This window comes from Anthonomus grandis, chromosome 7 (genome assembly GCF_022605725.1).
Source record: "Anthonomus grandis grandis chromosome 7, icAntGran1.3, whole genome shotgun sequence".
Taxonomy (NCBI): domain Eukaryota; kingdom Metazoa; phylum Arthropoda; class Insecta; order Coleoptera; family Curculionidae; genus Anthonomus; species Anthonomus grandis.
The window spans coordinates 1,278,442-1,297,165 of record NC_065552.1 but is presented as its reverse complement, the minus strand read 5'-3'; the positions used below and the strand labels follow the sequence as shown (position 1 = coordinate 1,297,165).

General features: G+C 32.7%; 2 protein-coding genes across 2 annotated transcripts in view; one reads left to right on the top strand and one right to left on the bottom strand.

Annotated features, from left to right (window-relative positions):
- The window catches only part of LOC126738244 (longitudinals lacking protein, isoforms H/M/V), a 71,293-nt gene that overhangs the window by 30,482 nt on the left and 22,087 nt on the right, over positions 1-18,724 (top strand). Inside the window, exons 7-9 of the mRNA XM_050443485.1 lie at positions 4,397-4,683; positions 4,738-4,944; positions 17,511-17,691. Coding sequence (XP_050299442.1) covers positions 4,397-4,683; positions 4,738-4,944; positions 17,511-17,691 — 675 coding nt within the window. The remainder of the gene's footprint in view (positions 1-4,396; positions 4,684-4,737; positions 4,945-17,510; positions 17,692-18,724) is intronic.
- Positions 10,293-11,112, bottom strand: LOC126738248 (uncharacterized). The gene is made up of 3 exons (XM_050443489.1): positions 10,768-11,112; positions 10,549-10,712; positions 10,293-10,496 (listed from the first exon to the last, which is right to left on the bottom strand). Exons 1-3 carry the CDS (start codon positions 10,940-10,942, stop codon positions 10,305-10,307), a joined length of 531 nt encoding a protein of 176 aa, XP_050299446.1. The 5' UTR covers positions 10,943-11,112; the 3' UTR covers positions 10,293-10,304.

Here is an 18,724-nt window from a genome sequence, read left to right as displayed (position 1 = left end):
TTTCGAGGAACACTTTACTCCTCCTATGAATCTTGATGAAACTTGTTTAACTTTGAAGAGCTATATCTCGGAGAATATCAATCGTACGACTTTTCCAGTGGTACCAAACGATTTAGGTGGTCCCAAATAATCTAGAAACGTTGTAAAAAACATTTGAAAGTCAATAGTTTTTCCAGAAAAAAATTCCAAAATGTGTAATTTTCGAGGAACACCTTATTCCCCCTATGAATCTTGATGAAACTTGTTCAACTTTGAAGGGCTATATCTCGGAAAATATCAATCGTACGACTTTTCCAGTGGTACCAAACGATTTAGGTGGTCCCAAATAATTTAGAAACGTTGTAAAAAACATTTGAAAGTCAATAGTTTTTCCAGGAAAAAATTCCAAAATGTGTAATTTTCGAGGAACACCTTATTCCCCCTATGAGTCTTGATGAAACTTGTTTAAATTTGAAGGGCTATATCTCGGAAAATATCGATTGTACGACTTTTCCAGTGGTACCAAACGATTTAGGTGGTCCCAAATAATTTAGAAACGTTGTAAAAAACATTTGAAAGTCAATAGTTTTTCCAGGAAAAAATTCCAAAATGTGTAATTTTCGAGGAACACCTTATTCCCCCTATGAGTCTTGATGAAACTTGTTTAAATTTGAAGGGCTATATCTCGGAAAATATCGATTGTACGACTTTTCCAGTGGTACCAAACGATTTAGGTGGTCCCAAATAATTTAGAAACGTTGTAAAAAACATTTGAAAGTCAATAGTTTTTCCAGAAAAAAATTCCAAAATGTGTAATTTTCGAGGAACACCTTATTCCCCCTATGAATCTTGATGAAACTTGTTCAACTTTGAAGGGCTATATCTCGGAGAATATCAATCGTACGACTTTTCCAGTGGTACCAAACGATTTAGGTGGTCCCAAATAATCTAGAAACGTTGTAAAAAACTTTTGAAAGTCAATAGTTTTTCCAGAAAAAAATTCCAAAATGTGTAATTTTCGAGGAACACCTTATTCCCCCTATGAATCTTGATGAAACTTGTTCAACTTTGAAGGGCTATATCTCGGAGAATATCAATCGTACGACTTTCCCAGTGGTACCAAACGATTTAGGTGGTCCCAAATAATTTAGAAACGTTGTAAAAAACAATTGAAATTCAATAGTTTTTCCAGAAAAAAATTCCAAAATGTGTAATTTTCGAGGAACACCTTATTCCTCCTATGAATCTTGATGAAACTTGTTTAACTTTGAAGGGCTATATCTCGGAGAATATTAATCGTACGACTTTTCCAGTGGTACCAAACGATTTAGGTGGTCCCAAATAATCTAGAAACGTTAAAAAAAACATTTGAAAGTCAATAGTTTTCCCAGGAAAAAATTCCAAAATTTGTAATTTTCGAGGAACACTTTACTCCTGCTATGAATTTTGATGAAACTTGTTTAACTTTGAAGGGCTATATCTCGAAGAATATCAATCGTACGACTTTCCCAGTGGTACCAAACGATTTAGGTGGTCCCAAATAATTTAGAAACGTTGTAAAAAACATTTGAAATTCAATAGTTTTTCCAGAAAAAAATTCCAAAATGTGTAATTTTCGAGGAACACCTTATTCCTCCTATGAATTTTGATGAAACTTGTTCAACTTTAAAGGGCTATATCTCGGAGAATATCAATCGTACGACTTTCCCAGTGGTACCAAACGATTTAGGTGGTCCCAAATAATCTAGAAACGTTAAAAAAAACATTTGAAAGTCAATAGTTTTCCCAGGAAAAAATTCCAAAATTTGTAATTTTCGAGGAACACTTTACTCCTGCTATGAATTTTGATGAAACTTGTTTAACTTTGAAGGGCTATATCTCGAAGAATATCAATCGTACGACTTTCCCAGTGGTACCAAACGATTTAGGTGGTCCCAAATAATTTAGAAACGTTGTAAAAAACATTTGAAATTCAATAGTTTTTCCAGAAAAAAATTCCAAAATGTGTAATTTTCGAGGAACACCTTATTCCTCCTATGAATTTTGATGAAACTTGTTCAACTTTAAAGGGCTATATCTCGGAGAATATCAATCGTACGACTTTCCCAGTGGTACCAAACGATTTAGGTGGTCCCAAATAATTTAGAAACGTTGTAAAAAATATTTGAAATTCAATAGTTTTTCCAGAAAAAAATTCCAAAATGTGTAATTTTCGAGGAACACCTTATTCCCCCTATGAATCTTGATGAAACTTGTTCAACTTTGAAGGGCTATATCTCGGAGAATATCAATCGTGCGACTTTCCCAGTGGTACCAAACGATTTAGGTGGTCCCAAATAATTTAGAAACGTTGTAAAAAACATTTGAAATTCAATAGTTTTTCCAGAAAAAAATTCCAAAATGTGTAATTTTCGAGGAACACCTTATTCCTCCTATGAATTTTGATGAAACTTGTTCAACTTTAAAGGGCTATATCTCGGAGAATATCAATCGTACGACTTTCCCAGTGGTACCAAACGATTTAGGTGGTCCCAAATAATTTAGAAACGTTGTAAAAAACATTTGAAATTCAATAGTTTTTCCAGAAAAAAATTCCAAAATGTGTAATTTTCGAGGAACACCTTATTCCTCCTATGAATCTTGATGAAACTTGTTTAACTTTGAAGGGCTATATCTCGGAGAATATCAATCGTACGACTTTTCCAGTGGTACCAAACAATTTAGGTGGTCCCAAATAATCTAGAAACGTTGTAAAAACCTTTGAAAGTCAATAGTTTTTCCAGAAAAAAATTCCAAAATGTGTAATTTTCGAGGAACACCTTATTCCCCCTATGAATCTTGATGAAACTTGTTTAACTTTCTCAGTAGTACCAAACGATTTAGGTGGTCTCAAATAATCTAGAAACATTAGAAAAAACATTTGAAAGTCGATAGTTTTTCCAGAAAAAAATCCCAAAGTTTGCAACATTATAATATAATATATTCTTCTAAATACAAGATTTATTAATTCCTGAATAAAAAGGTACTGGACATTTACAGTTTGCTTAGAATATTTACGGAATATTCCAGGAACTCCTTGCATTCTTTATATACCCACCCTCTATAGTTCTTAAAATTAATTAAATTATTCTTGGATCACTTATTCCGAGAATATTCTAATTAAGGCAGGGATCATATTATTATCCTGGAATGATCTTGATATGCCATGAATGTTCTTAATAGATTAATGCCAATGAATATTAACATTAAATTTTTTTCAGAATATTCCAGGAGCATTTAGAATAATATAGTCGGTCCTTCTCAATTCATGACCAAAATATGCTTAAATTTATATTGCCAATAAAAAATCATTCATTGTTAGAACATTTCTTAGATTATAAATCAACCTCACAATTATTTTTTTTTTGAACATTCGTTCTAGAATACGAATATATTCCCTTGATACGTTAAGAAATTTCTTGGAATATTCTTAGAAAGTTCATACTATTCATAAGTCTGGAGATATTTTCGTTAAACTATATTGTGCAATATTCCAAAGTTATAATGAATTCGTGCATAACTTTACAATGGATATTCCAAGAATATTCTTAAATTAATATCGCCAATAAGAAATCTATTAAAATCATTTTTCTGGGAACATTCTTAGGATATTCCTTAGCTTAGATTATAAACTAAACTAGTATATTTTCCAGTAAAATGAGTTCCAATAAAAATATATTTTCCTTTATCAGCTTGGATTTAATCGAGAAATTATTGAGTTATCCAGGTTTTTGTGAAATATTGTCTGTTTTTAGACTTAACCTCACAAAAATTAAAATATCTCGAAGACTATTAAAGATATCTCAATGAAACAAAAAGTGTTTTAATAATCAATAATTTCACTTTAATTCTTGTTTTGATTTCAAATCATTTTATCCAAAAGTTGTTGAGTTATCCAGGTTTTTGTGGAATTCTGACTGTTTTTAGACTTAACCTCACAAAAATCAAAATATCTCGAAGACTATTAAAGATATCTCAATGAAACAAAAAGTGTTTTAATAACCAATAATCCCGCTACAATTTTTGTTTTGATCCCAAATCATTTCATGCAGAAGTTTTTGAGTTATCTTGTCCCAAGTTTTATAAAAATATTTCAAGCAGTGTAAAAGTTAAAAATAAAAAACTTTTTTTTTCTTATAATTTTAACACCCTGTATCTCGAACAGGAATCATTTTTCCACATATGAGAGGTAAGGCTTATTTTTGACGTAAAATATGTAGTTAAAAGATCTGGACTAGCCTATAAAGGTGTAAGTTTAAAAAAAAATTGAATAATTACTATAATTATAAGTTTTTCTTTGTATATTCTTCTTGGGATCAATAAGTGCTTTCCACAGTTAGAAATCAACTTAAACTCATCCCATTTCTCTCAATTACAGCCAAAACTATGAACCAACAGCTCCCGATGGGCACCAAACGTTGCCGACTGTTGATGCGACAGTCTCGAATCAAACGTGACAGCGACTCCAGCCAACCCTCCGATGGTGACCCTCCGCCCTCTTCGTCGTACCACCACTACCTGAGCGTACCATCAAGGATGGAACGACAACACTCGGATCCACTTCCCACCTTGTCGCCGCCTCACCACGGGAACCTGCTGTCGGTACCGGGGGCGGTACTGGTGAAGCAGCACTCGCATCCCTTGTTACCCAGTCAACTGCAGCCTGTGAGTGTTGCACCGAAATTAAAAACAAACAAAAAAGCTGACATGTTGTTTCAGCCCCTTTCACCACCCTTCAAAATCCACCTCTTACCCCGCACCTCTTCGGAAAGTAGCGCGGAAAGGGCGATTAGTCCGGTGGTGGTGGTAAGTGAGGCTTCGCCCCCTTACGAGGAACTGGCGAGGGCGCATTTGGGCGAAGTTGCGCCCACCCAAATATTGCGAGTGCGTACCGACGAGTTAAAAAGGAGCGCCTCTTCACCACAGGTATAAAAAAAACAAACATTATATAGAGAAGGTTTTATTGGTATTCGTTCAACCATTTTTCACATTTTTTTCTTGATTTTTCCAGTTCGTCCCACGGGACGTGAGGTCTTTTCAAGTAATGGTCGGGTTTCAGGTTGTAAATGTCGTACTGCGGTGGACTGGTTGCAAAATAAGGTTTGGCGTGGGCTTTAATCATGTTCCAAACCGCTGAATCTAAAAAAGAGGAGATTCGGTTGAGTTTTTGAGCTGTATTTAAACAAGAGGATTTTAAGAAAGATGAATTAAACTATCTTTATTCATAATCACTACGAAAACATAATAATAAAGTGAGTAAATTTAAGCAACAGAAACAAATAAACAGATTTTCTCTTAACCAATACCTACAGCGCACATCCACAATAGAGAAATTGAGGTTTTACTATACTTAACTCCTAGGCTCTTAAATGATCAAAATTATATTTACTCGAAATATGATACCTGGGCAAAAGACTATACATTCATTTATAAAACTGTGTTAAAATTCTTTATTAAAATAAATTGCTAGGCAATACGTATCTATGAAATAAACCATCTGGGTTTTAAATAATATTATTTAAAAAAGAAAACAAGACTAAAAATGATAATTTCATTTCCAACTAACTTCAGCTTGAATTTGTTATAAAATCATTTTGAAAAAATTATTTTTATGATTCAGGATCATGTTTTGCCCTCAAATCCATCCTCAGCGAATCATTTATAGTAATGTGAAAAAATTATGAAAATATTTTAAGTGGCTCCCAAGATAAACCCAAAAATTCAATCAAGATGTTACAATCAATATAAGTTCTAAAACCTCAAATTTAGTGGCTCTTGGACCTTGCTGAACAAAAGTGCCTCTAACTCAGAGAGTTTTTGCGGTACAAGTAATGTTCGTATATGAAAATGTTGGGCAAGAAACCCACTTTCTTTGACTAGAACCCTTTTAAGAATGTTCCTATTATGTCATGAAAATATTTTCAAAAATAGTGAAAATTTGTAATTAAAAAAAAAATGATTTAACCAAAACTGCTGTAACTAACCAAATTTTTGATTCGGAATGACGTTTTGGCTCTTAAATCCATCTTTAGGACTACTCCTATATGAAATTGAAAAAATTATTAAAATATTTAAAGTGGTTCCCAAGTTATACTCAAAAATGTCTTCTGAAGTAGAAAACCCTTGATGTTACAATATAAGTTCTAAAACCTTAAATTTAGTGGCTCTTGGACCTTACTGGACAAAAGTGCCTCTAACTCAGGAAATTTTTGAGGTACAAGAAATGTTCGTATATGAATATATTGGGCAAGAAACGTACTTTCTTTGACTAGAACCCTTTTAAGAATATTCCCATTATTTCATGAAAATATTGTCAAGAATAGTGAAAATTTGTAAAAAAAATGCCTTGACCAAAATTGCCTTAACTGCTCATATCTTTGATGCAGAGGCACGTTTTTACCCTCTAATTCATCCTCAGGAAGTCTTTTGAATTTCTATAATAAAATATTAAAATATTTTAAATAATTCCCAAGTTATACCTAAAGGTATACTGATTACCTCGAGAAACTGAAAAACTTAAAAAATTAGTTCAAATTTCTGGAGAGTATAAAAAATTAAGTCAAATTTTTGGAAGAAAGAAACTGCTAGCCGAAAGCCTGGAAATAACTAAAATAATTCCAAACCTTGGAAAAACAAATATTCCATTTCCCAAAAAATGCCTGGACAATGTAAAAAATTATTATCCTTAGTGCCTGGAATAATTTTAGAAATTACATTGAATTAATCAAAAATACTTCCGAAAGTCTGGAAAATTTAAAATTACGTCAAATTTCACAGCAAAAGCATAAAAATCTTGATACTTCAATATAAAGTTCCAAAAAACCTCAAATTTGGCGTCTCTTGGACCTTGCTGGACAAAATTGCCTCTAACTCCTAGAGTTTTTGAGATACAAGAATCGTTCCTATATCAAAATAATGGGCAAGAAATGGACTTTCTTTGGCTAAAACCCTTGCAAGAATATTTCTATTATTTCAAATAGAAAGAAGTCGTCCTTTTTCTCAAAGAGACCTAGATTCTAAAATCTAGAGGGGACTACACAAAGTCTCGATCTCAAGAAAAAAACATTAATTTAGAAGTCGATTACACGTTTTTTGCTTCTAAGACCATCATCAGACCTAAAAGTTAAAAACAAACGAATCCCAATAAAAAACCTTAAGGTTATTAAAAAATCTTAAAGGTCTTAGATTTCTATTATTTCGTTAAAATATTCTTAACAAAAGTGAAAATCTGTTATAAAATGTCAAGAAAAAAATGTCTTGACTAAAACTGTCCAAACTACCGAAATCGTTGACCTAGAATGACGTTTTTACTCTCAAATCCATCCTCAGGACTACTCCTATATGAAATTGAAAAAATTATTAAAATATTTTAAGTAGTTCCCAAATTATCCTCAAAATTGTTCCTTAAAGAATAAACATGTGGATGTTGCACTATAAGTTCCAAAACCTCAAATCTGGTGTCTCTTGGACCTTGCTGGACAAAAGTGCCTCTAACTCAGAGAGTTTTTGAGGTACAAGAAACATTCGTCTATGGAAATATTGGGCAAGAAACCCACTTTTTTTGACCAGAATCCTTTTAAGAATATTCCCATTATTTCATGAAATAGATCTTAAGAGAAATGAATTTTCTAAAAAAAAAATTATAAAAAAAAATGCCTTGACCAAAACTGCTGTAACTATCCAAATCTTTGACCCAGAATGACGTTTTTACCCTTAAATCCATCCTCAGGGCTCTCTTTATTTAAAAGTGAAAGAATTATTAAAATATTTTAAGTGGTTCCCAAGTTATGCTCAAAAACGTCTCATAAAACAGAAAAACCTTGATGTTGCACTATAAGTTTCAAAACCTCAAATTTGGTGGCTCTTGGACCTTGCTGCACAAAAGTGCCTCTAACTCGGAGAGTTTTTGAGGTACAAGAAATGTTCGTATATAAAAATGTTGGACAAGAAACCCGCTTTCTTTGACTAGAAGCCTTTTAGGAATATTCCCATTATTTCATGAAAATATTCTCAAGAGAAGTGAATTTTATCAAAAAAAAAATTATAAAAAATTGCCTTTACCAAAACTGCTGTAACTATCCAAATCTTTGACCTAGAATGACGTTTTTAACCTCAAATCCATCCTCAAGACTCTCTTTATATGAAAGTAAAAAAATTATTGAAATAGTTCAACTGGTTCCCAAGTTATGCTCAAAAATGTCTCATAAAGTAAAAGAAACCTTTCAAACCCTTGACCAAAACTGCTGTAACTATTTAAATCTTTGACCCAGAATGACGCTTTTACCCTCAAATCCATCCTCAGGACTCTCTTTATACGAAAGTAGAAAAATTATTGAAATAGTTCAAGTGGTTCCCTAGTTATGCTCAAAAATTCTCATAAAGTAGAAAAACCTTGATGTTACAGTGTAAGTTCTAAAACTTCAAATTTGGATGCTCTTGGACCTTGCTGGACAAAAGTGCCTCTAACTCAGAGAGTTTTTGAGGTAAAAGAAACATTCGTCTATGGAAATATTGGGCAAGAAACCCACTTTTTTTGACCAGAATCCTTTTAAGAATATTCCCATTATTTCATGAAATAGATCTTAAGAGAAATGAATTTTCTAAAAAAAAAATTATAAAAAAAAATGCCTTGACCAAAACTGCTGTAACTATCCAAATCTTTGACCCAGAATGACGTTTTTACCCTTAAATCCATCCTCAGGGCTCTCTTTATTTAAAAGTGAAAGAATTATTAAAATATTTTAAGTGGTTCCCAAGTTATGCTCAAAAACGTCTCATAAAACAGAAAAACCTTGATGTTGCACTATAAGTTTCAAAACCTCAAATTTGGTGGCTCTTGGACCTTGCTGCACAAAAGTGCCTCTAACTCGGAGAGTTTTTGAGGTACAAGAAATGTTCGTATATAAAAATGTTGGACAAGAAACCCGCTTTCTTTGACTAGAAGCCTTTTAGGAATATTCCCATTATTTCATGAAAATATTCTCAAGAGAAGTGAATTTTATCAAAAAAAAAATTATAAAAAATTGCCTTTACCAAAACTGCTGTAACTATCCAAATCTTTGACCTAGAATGACGTTTTTACCCTCAAATCCATCCTCAGGACTCTCTTTATACGAAAGTACAAAAATTATTGAAATAGTTCAAGTGGTTCCCTAGTTATGCTCAAAAATTCTCATAAAGTAGAAAAACCTTGATGTTACAGTGTAAGTTCTAAAACCTCAAATTTGGCGGCTCTTGGACCTTGCTAGACAAAAGTGCCTCTAACTCAGAGAGTTTTTGAGGTAACAAAATCCTTCATATGTGAAAATGTTGTGCAAGAACCGTACTTTCTTTGACTAGGACTCTTTTAAGAATATTCTTATTATTTAATGAAAATATTCTCAAGAATAGTAAGAGTTTGTAAAAAAAATGCCTTGACCAAAACAGCTGTAACTATCCAAATCTTTGACCCAGAATGACGTTTTTACCCTTAAATCCATCCTCAGGGCTCTCTTTATTTAAAAGTGAAAGAATTATTAAAATATTTTAAGTGGTTCCCAAGTTATGCTCAAAAACGTCTCATAAAACAGAAAAACCTTGATGTTGCACTATAATTTTCAAAACCTCAAATTTGGTGGCTTTTGGACCTTGCTGCACAAAAGTGCCTCTAACTCGGAGAGTTTTTGAGGTACAAGAAATGTTCGTATATAAAAATGTTGGGCAAGAAACCCGCTTTCTTTGACTAGAACCCTTTTAAGAATATTCCCATTGTTTCATGAAAATATTCTCAAGAGAAGTGAATTTTATAAAAAAAAAAATTATAAAAAAATGCCTTTACCAAAACTGCTGTAACTATCCAAATCTTTGACCTAGAATTACGTTTTTACCCTCAAATCCATCCTCAGGACCCTCTTTATACGATAGTAAAAAAATTATTAAAATAGTTCAAGTGATTCCCAAGTTATGCTCAAAAATGTCTCATAAGATAAAAGAAACCTTGATGTTGCAATATAAGTTCAAAAACCTCAAATTTGGATGCTCTTGGACCTTGCTGAACAAAAGTGCCTCTAACTCAGAGAGTTTTTGAGGTACAAAAATCGTTCATATATGAAATTATTTGGAAATAAATACACTTTCTCTGGCTACTAAACTTTTCCAAGTATATTCCAATTTTTTATCAAAATAATCCCAAAAACAGTGAAAATGTGCTAAAAAATTGAGTAAAAAAAATGCCTTGACAAAAACTGCCCTAACTACCCAAATTCTTCACTCACAGGCACGTTTTTACCCTTAAATTCATCCTGACGTTATACAAAAAAAAGCCTTAAAACAATATATTTCTTACTTGACGTGGTTTCGCTGCTAATCCCTTCACGTTCCACTAAAATCGGTTCTTCTTTGTCCAACACTCGGGTGTTAAAAAGAAAAAAAGGATTTTTACTATGCTTCAGTTCCTCCTCAATCTCATGCTCGTTTTCTAAACTCAGCTTAATGGGCAACTAAAAACCCTTACTATTAACAACTATTCACTTTTAAATTAATCTAACTCACCCCCATTTCTTTACGAATCTCCCTTAAAGTTTCCTTAAAGTCTTCAGTGAATTGTTCGACAGTTTTCCAGTCTGCCTCCTGTTTCGTCAAGAACTTCCTCTTTGTTCCCGGAAGGGGTCTTAAGAAACTGTTCCTGTGAAACTCTTCGAAAGCGTCGATTATCTCTGGAAAACCCGACTGAATTAATTGAGTTTCCTCAAGGAATTTCAATCAGTTTACCGCTGCTACGATCACTCTCACTATCGGAGGGTAATATGAACTCTTTTACCGGTTTTAATAGCAATTCCAGCGTTTTTTCAGCAGAGGTTTTCACGTTCAGTTTCGGTAAGTTTATCGGAACCTTTGTGGAATAATTCCCGTTCATTTTTGTGCGGAACATTCCCGTTGATCCCATAGGATTATCGATCAAACTGGAGTTAAGTTTTTACATGGTACAGGGTTCATAATAAACCCCTATTATGAACCCTGTAATTTTAATGGAAATTCTGGTCTAAGGCAACATTTATGTGTGTATCAATTTTCTCTTATTGATTAAAAGGATTTTGAATTGACATCCTATTTAGGTCAAGCAATAAAAGGTTAGTCTATTTTTCTTGATGTGATGGTGGATGCTCATAGTCAACATTGTCAAATGCCTTTGATAAGTCACGGAACACCTTAACCAGTTTAGGAGCAGTATTGGTTTGAAAGATTAAGAGTTTTAGGTTGGCATTACTGGATATTTCGAGGAAAAAAATTAGAGATGCTGGTCAGGGTTTCATGATTTGTCTTTGAAACTTGAGAGTTTCTAGGTTGGTAGCACTGTTGTGAGGTTGAAAGAATTTTAGGTTCTCAGCACTAATTTGGCCCTAAAACTTCAGAGCTAGTAGTATTGATTTAAAAAAAAGGGTATTACAGAAGGGCAAGGTTAGCAGTATTGAAAAATTTAGGGAATTTTGCGAAGATATTTCATTTATTCGGTTTCTGTTGGTAGTGCTAAATAAACCTTGAAGAACTACGAGAATCTGGTCAAGTATTGTATCGATTTGGCGTTGAAACTTTAAGGTTTCCAGGTTGGTAGCTGTGGTTTGAATTATTTACAAATTCAAGGTATTTCCGTGGTTATTTCTGCTTATGTTGGCATTACTGCTTTCTTCGTAATTTCTGTTGATTTAGGGACATTTGATTGTTTTGTTAAGGTCAGGTCATAGAACTTGACTATACCCTTTTATTGAGTATTTATTTGGCAAGTCTCGGAAATTCGGTATTTTGCCTTAAAACTTTTAGATTTTTAGGTTGGTAGTGTTGGTTCAAAAGATTTGGGGATATGGAGAATTTTCTGATTGGCAGTACTAATTTGGGCCTAAAACATTACGGTTTTTAAATGGGTAGTATTGCTTTAAAAGACGTGAAGTCTTAGGACATTTTTAGGTTGGCAGTAACGATCTGGGAAATTGGGGAATTTTATAAGTTGGTGGCATCGACTTAAAAAACTCGAAAATTCAAAGCACCTTTGGGTTGGTAGTATTGATCTGACTTTCAAACCCTTGCAGATTCAATTTATTTTTGTGTTGGCAGTAATTGCTTTGTCTTTGAAAGTTATGATATTTTTGGGTTGGTGTTACTGATTTGAATGAGCGGGAAATTCAAAATGTTTGTAGGTTTGTAGCACTGATTAGCCTTGAAATTGTCAAAAATTGAATATATTTCTATATAGGCAACATTGAAAAACTAAGAGATTTTTTTTGATAATTTTATGTTGGTTATACTGATTACTCCAAAAATTCACATGGTATTTCTATATTGTCACTATTGGTTTGATCTTGAAACTTTAGGGTTTTTAAGTTGGTAGTACCGATTTCTGGCATTGTTTTTTTTCTTGAAGATTGCAGGTATTTTTCTGTTGGTAGTACTGCTTTGGCTCTAGAAAACTGGGGAATTTTTAATTTTTCAGTTGGCACTCACAAATTTAATTGTTCTTATATTGGTATCAATGATTTAGCTTTGGGAAACTCGAGAATTTTTAATTTTAGCCACCGAAAACATGCAAAATATTTTTGGGTTGGTAGTATTGATCTGACCTTTATACGCTTGCAAATTTAAATTATTTATATGTTGGCCGCACCGCTTTACTTTTGAAATATGAGAAGAACAAGGGAGTTTTTTCGCTTGGTAGTAACGAATTCGCTTTGAAAAACTAGGGAATTTTTTAGTTTTAATTTGACACTCAGAAGTGTAACTTTTTAGGTTGGTAGCAATGCTTTGGTTTTGAAAAATTGGGGAATTTTTACTTTCAGTTGGCACTAAATAATATAAGTTTTTCTAAGTTGGTAGCATGAACTTAAACACTCGAAAATTTTGTTCATTTTTAGGTTGGTAGTATTGATCTGACCCTAAAAACCTTGTACGTTGAAATTATTTATATATTGGCATTATTAATTTGCACTTGAAAACTTGGGAAACTTTTTTTAGGTTGGCACCATTGATTTCGCTTTGCAAAAGTTTACTTAATTTGTAGGTGTGCGGTATTGTTTTGCCTTTGAAACTTATATTTTTGGCTTGGTGTTACTGATTTGCATGAGCGGGAAATTCAAAACATTTCTAAATTGGCAGCACTGATTTCGCTTTTAAAAAAAATGGGGAATTTCGAGTTTTTTTAAGTTGCCTACCTAGAACTTTCAGTTTTTGTAGGTTGGAAGGATCTACTTGAAAGACTCGACAATTTAGAGTATTTTTGGATTTGCAGTATTGATCTAACCTTTAAACTCTTACATATTTCAATTGGAAAAACTGGAAATCATCAAGATTTTGTTTAGGTTGGCACCATTGATTTGCTTCTGCAGGTTTAGTTAATTTTTATATTGACGATATTGCTTTCTCTTTGAAATTTATGATATTTACTTCTATGTTGGCAGCACTGATTAATCCTTAAAAAATTAAAAAAATTAATTTAAGAGCATTTTTATATTGGTAGCACTGGTTTTTCTTTGATATATGTTAAGATTCAAGCTGCTATACTGATTTCGCCTTGAAACTAGGCTTTCTAACAGTACCGATTGGTTTTGAGAGAGAAATTGAATATTTTTTATGTTGGCAGTACTGCCTTTGGAAAACTGGGGAATTTTTGCTTTTTTTTTTAAGTTGGTAGAATTGACTTGTAAAACTCAAAAGTTCAGTGCATTTTTAGGTTGGTACTACCAAATTCTGTATTTGTTTGATCACTCGAAGATTAAGGATATTTTTCTGTTGGTAGCACTGGATTTTTTTGTATTTTTAAGTTTTCATGGGTTGGTAGCAAAGACTTTTTCGGTTTGTAATAATAATTTGACCTTTAAACCCTTGCAGGTTCAGTTTAGTTTCATGTTGGCATTATTGATTCGCCCTTGATAAGGAAAATCAGGGTTTTTTTAAGGTTAGCATCATTGATTCAGATTTGATAAAGTTTAGTTAATTTTCCAATGCTTCTCCTTTGAAACTTATGCTATTTTTAGGTTGGTCATACTGATTTGAATGAGTGGGAAATTCAAATTTAGTTTACATTTCTATGTTGGTCATATTGATTACACTAAAATTCACATGCAATTTCTATATTGGCTGTACTGATTTGGCCTGGAAACTTTTGGGGTTTTTAGGTTGGTAGTACGAATTTCTGGCTTTATTTATTTGGAGATTGCAGGTATTTTTCTGTTGGCAGTACCGCTTTGGCTCCGGAAAACTGGTGAATTTTTAATTTTAAGATGGCACTGAAAACTTAATTTTTTATAGGTTGGTAGCATTGACTTAAAAGATTCGATATGCAAAATGTTTTTGTGTTGGTAGTATTGATCTGGCCTTTTAAACGTTTGCAAATTTAAATTATTTATATGTTGCTAGCACTGCTTTACCTTTGAAATATGGGAAAAATAAGTTAGTAATATCAAGTTGAGATACTTAAAAGTTTAGTGCATTTTTGGGTTGGTAGGTAGTAATTATTTGACATTTAAACCCCTGCGGATTCATATTATTTTTATGTTGGCATTATTGATTTGCTCTTGAAAACTGATAAAAATTTGAGAATTTTTTTAGGTTGGCACCATTGACTTAGGATTGCACTTATGATATTTGAATTAGTCCTACCGATTTCGATGAGTGCAAAATTCATAATATGTCCAGATTGCCAGCACTAATTTCGCTTTTAAAAATTGGTATTTTTAAGTTGTCACTCAGAACTTTTAGTTTTTTTAGGTTGGTAGCATTTACTTAAAAGATTCGAAAATGCAGAGTATTTTTGGATTTGCAGTACTGATCTAACCTTCAAACGCTTACAGATTTCAATTGGAAAAACTGGAAATCATCAAGATTTTGTTTAGGTTGGCACCATTGATTTGCTTTTGCCGGTTTAGTTAATGTTTAATATGGTCGATATTGCTTTCCCTTTGAAACTTATGATATTTACTGCTATGTTGGCAGCACTGATTAATCCTTAAAAAATCAGAAAATTTAATTTAAGAGCATTTTTATATTGGTAGCACTGGTTTTTCTTTGATATATGTTAAGATTCAAGCTGCTATACTGATTTCGCCTTGAAACTAGGCTTTCTAACAGTACCGATTGGTTTTGAGAGAGAAATTGAATATTTTTTATGTTGGCAGTACTGCCTTGGCTTTGGAAAACTGGGGAATTTTGGCTATTTTTAAGTTGGTAGGATTGACTTGTAAAACTCAAAAATTCAGTGCATTTTTGGGTTAATATTACCAAGTTCTGTATTTGTTTGATCACTAGGAGATTAAGGATATTTTTCTGTTGGTAACACTGGCCTTTTTGTATTTTTAAGTTGGCACTCGGAAATTTAATTTTTTTTATGAGTTGGTAGCAAAGACTTTTTGGGTTTTTAATAATGATTTGACCTTTAAACCCTTGCAGGTTCAATTTATTTTTATGTTGGCATTATTGATTCGCCCTTGATAAGGAAAATCAGGGTTTTTTTAGGTCGGCATCATTGGTTCAGATTTGAAAAAGTTTAGTTAATTTTTATGATGGAGGTATTGCTTTGCCTTTGAAACTTCTGATATTTTTGGGTTAGTCATACTGATATGAATGAGTGGAAAATTCAAAAACTGAATACTTTTCTATGTTGGTCATATTGATTACACTAAAATTCACAGGCAATTTCTATATTGGCTGTACTGATTTGGCCTTGAAACTTTGGGGTTTTTAGGTTGGTAGTACCATTTTCTGGGTTTATTTTATTACTCGCATATTGAAGATAGTTTTGTGTTGGCAGTACTGCTTAGGTTTTGAAAACTGAAGAATTTCTAGTTTTAAGTTGACATTCAGAAATTTAAATTTTTATGTTGGCATTATTAATTTTCCCTTAAAAACATACGTTTATTCATGATATTTCTAGGTTGGTAGTATCGATTTGACTGAGCCGGAAATTCAAAATATTTATAAATTGGCAGGGGTTTGTCTGTCCTTTAAACACTTATAAAAATTCAAATAATTTTTATGTTGGCAGTACTGATTGGGTAATAAACTTCAAAGTATTTGTGATTTGGCCTTTAAACAGTCATATACAAAATATTTCTCCCTATTGGCAGCACGTGTTTCTGAAAGATGGAGAAGAGCCGGGATTTTTGTAGTTTTGCGTTGGCATTAATAAGAAACTTTTCATAAGTTGCTAGCATTGATTCGAAAGACTTGAAATTTTAGTACATTTTTGAGTTTGAAGTACTGATCGGACCTTTATTTAAACCCTTGCAAATTCGATTTATTTTTATGTCCCATTATGGATTTTCCCTTGAAAACTGGGGGAAATCAGGGTTTTTTTTTTGGGTTGGCACCGGTGATTTGTTTCTGAAAATTATTTCGGTCGGCAGTCCAGGTTTTGTTTTGTGTTTGGCAGTATTGGTTTGAAGTTCACGATATTTCTAGGTTGTTAACACTGATTAGAACGAGCGGGAAATTCAAAATAATTTTATATTGGCAAGGCATTTTCTGTTTTTTAAACTCTCATAGTAGATTCAAATAATTTTTATGTTGGTAATACTTATTTCGTATTAAACGGCCATGATTTTAAAGATTCGACATTCAGGGTATTTTTGATTTAATTGACCTTTAAACAGTTAGAAATACAGAATATTTCTTCCTGTTAGCAGCACTGATTTACCATTGAAAACCGGGGAAAAATTTTGTTTTTTTAGGTTGGCACCATTGATTTGCCTATGAAACGTATGATATTTCTAGATTGGTAGTATTAATTCGAATGAGCGGGAAATTTAAAATATTTCTTGGTGGGCAGTACTGCCTTGCCTTTGAAAAACTGGGACATTTATTGCATTTCTTCACTGAGTTGAGGTCTTTGCATCTTTTTATGATAAAGTAGATAGAGCATAATTAAGTTGGTAACATTAATGCTATTGTTAGAAATTCAAGTCGAAAGCTAGGGATATTTTTAGGGGATTTTTTTTTGGGTTGGCACCAGTGATTTGCTTCTGAAAATTGTTTCAATTGGCAGTGCAGGTTTTGTTTTGTGTTTGGCAGTATTGGTTTGCCTATGAAATTCATGATATTATTAACTTGTTAATACTGATTAGAACGAGCGGGAATTTCAGAATAATTTTATATTGGCAAGGCGTTTTCTGTTTTTTAAACCCTCATAGTAGAACGGCCATAATCTTCAAAGATTCAAGAAGTATTTTTGATCTAATTGACTTTTAAACAGGGAAAATTTTTGTTTTTTTTTAGGTTGGCACCATTGATTTTCCTTTGAAACGTAAGATATTTCTAGGTGGGCAGTACTGCGTTGCCTTTGAAAAACTGGGGCAATCATTGCATTTCTTCACTGAGTTGAGGTCTTTTGCATCTTTTTATGATAAAGTAGATAGAGCATAGTTAAGTTGGTAACAATAATGCTATTGATAGAATTTCAAGTTGAAATCTGGGGATATTTTTAGGTTGGCACCATTGACTCAATTTTTTTGAACGATTTAATTCACTTTTAGGCGGGTAGATCGAGCCACTGTCCGGTAATCCGATCGGGTCCGGCCCTGGGGTGCAACTACTGCTGGAACACCGTTGACAACCACGGTCGAATCCTCAGGAGAAAAACGAAGTACCACTGTCCGGAATGCCAAACGAATTTATGTATAGTACCGTGTTTTCAGGAGTACCACGAGCGACCCGGTAAGTCACATCTATCGTACAAAGCCTAAAAGTGACCGAGAAAATCAACTTTTTCTATGTCATTTTGTATTAATTTTCTAATGCATAGTGAACTTTGCATCGATGTTATTAACACAGAATAAACGATCTCACAGAAGCGAAGGCTAGCCGTTTTTACCGAACCGGTTTTTCGTTCAGGCTCCTCCCATTTACCCCCATTCTAACGGGTACAACTGTCGTCGCCCACGTGGTGTATCGGGTCATAATTAGTGTATTAGTACGAGCGTTAGTGTGTATATTTGCGATATTTTGTAATTTGCCGTTTTTTATTTTCATTAAAGTAGGTATACAAAAGTTACATTATTATGTATTATTTATTATTATTATGGTTGTTTAAAAGCTTTGAAAAGTTCAGAATATTCCCTAATTAATTTGTCGTGCCATGCAAATAAATACAGAATAAAAATTATTTAATTTAATAAACATATATGTATATGCCTAAACCATATGTATCTATGTATGTGTACATACGTGCAGGTACATAACATTGTACATAGATAAAAATGTTAAGGTTGATTTAGGTATACAATATTTTTATGTAATAAAGAATAATGACTTTAATTTTCAATTATCTGTCTTTTTATGGACTGGTTTATCCAATCAAGTGCATAATATAGTAGTAGTAAAACCCTTAAAAATCTTATATTTTGTTCCAGACTATCATAATGGACGGCGACTATACAACGTATAATACCTTTATAAAATATGGACGTATGTGTGGCACCTACATATATATATAATAATACATACATATATCTTTTTATATATAAATATATAAAAGCCGATGATATAACCTACCTTACTACTCCTATTACTCTCTATTTACCTATTCTTAAATGTGTTGTGTTTAAAACATACGAGAAAACATACCTGCGTATAAACCTTCCAGCTAAAATTTAATTTGAAAATACCTACCTATGTACATATGTATATGTATATTGTTAATATATTAACATCACACAAATAGCAGACTTTTTCTCAGCTAGTGCCTTAC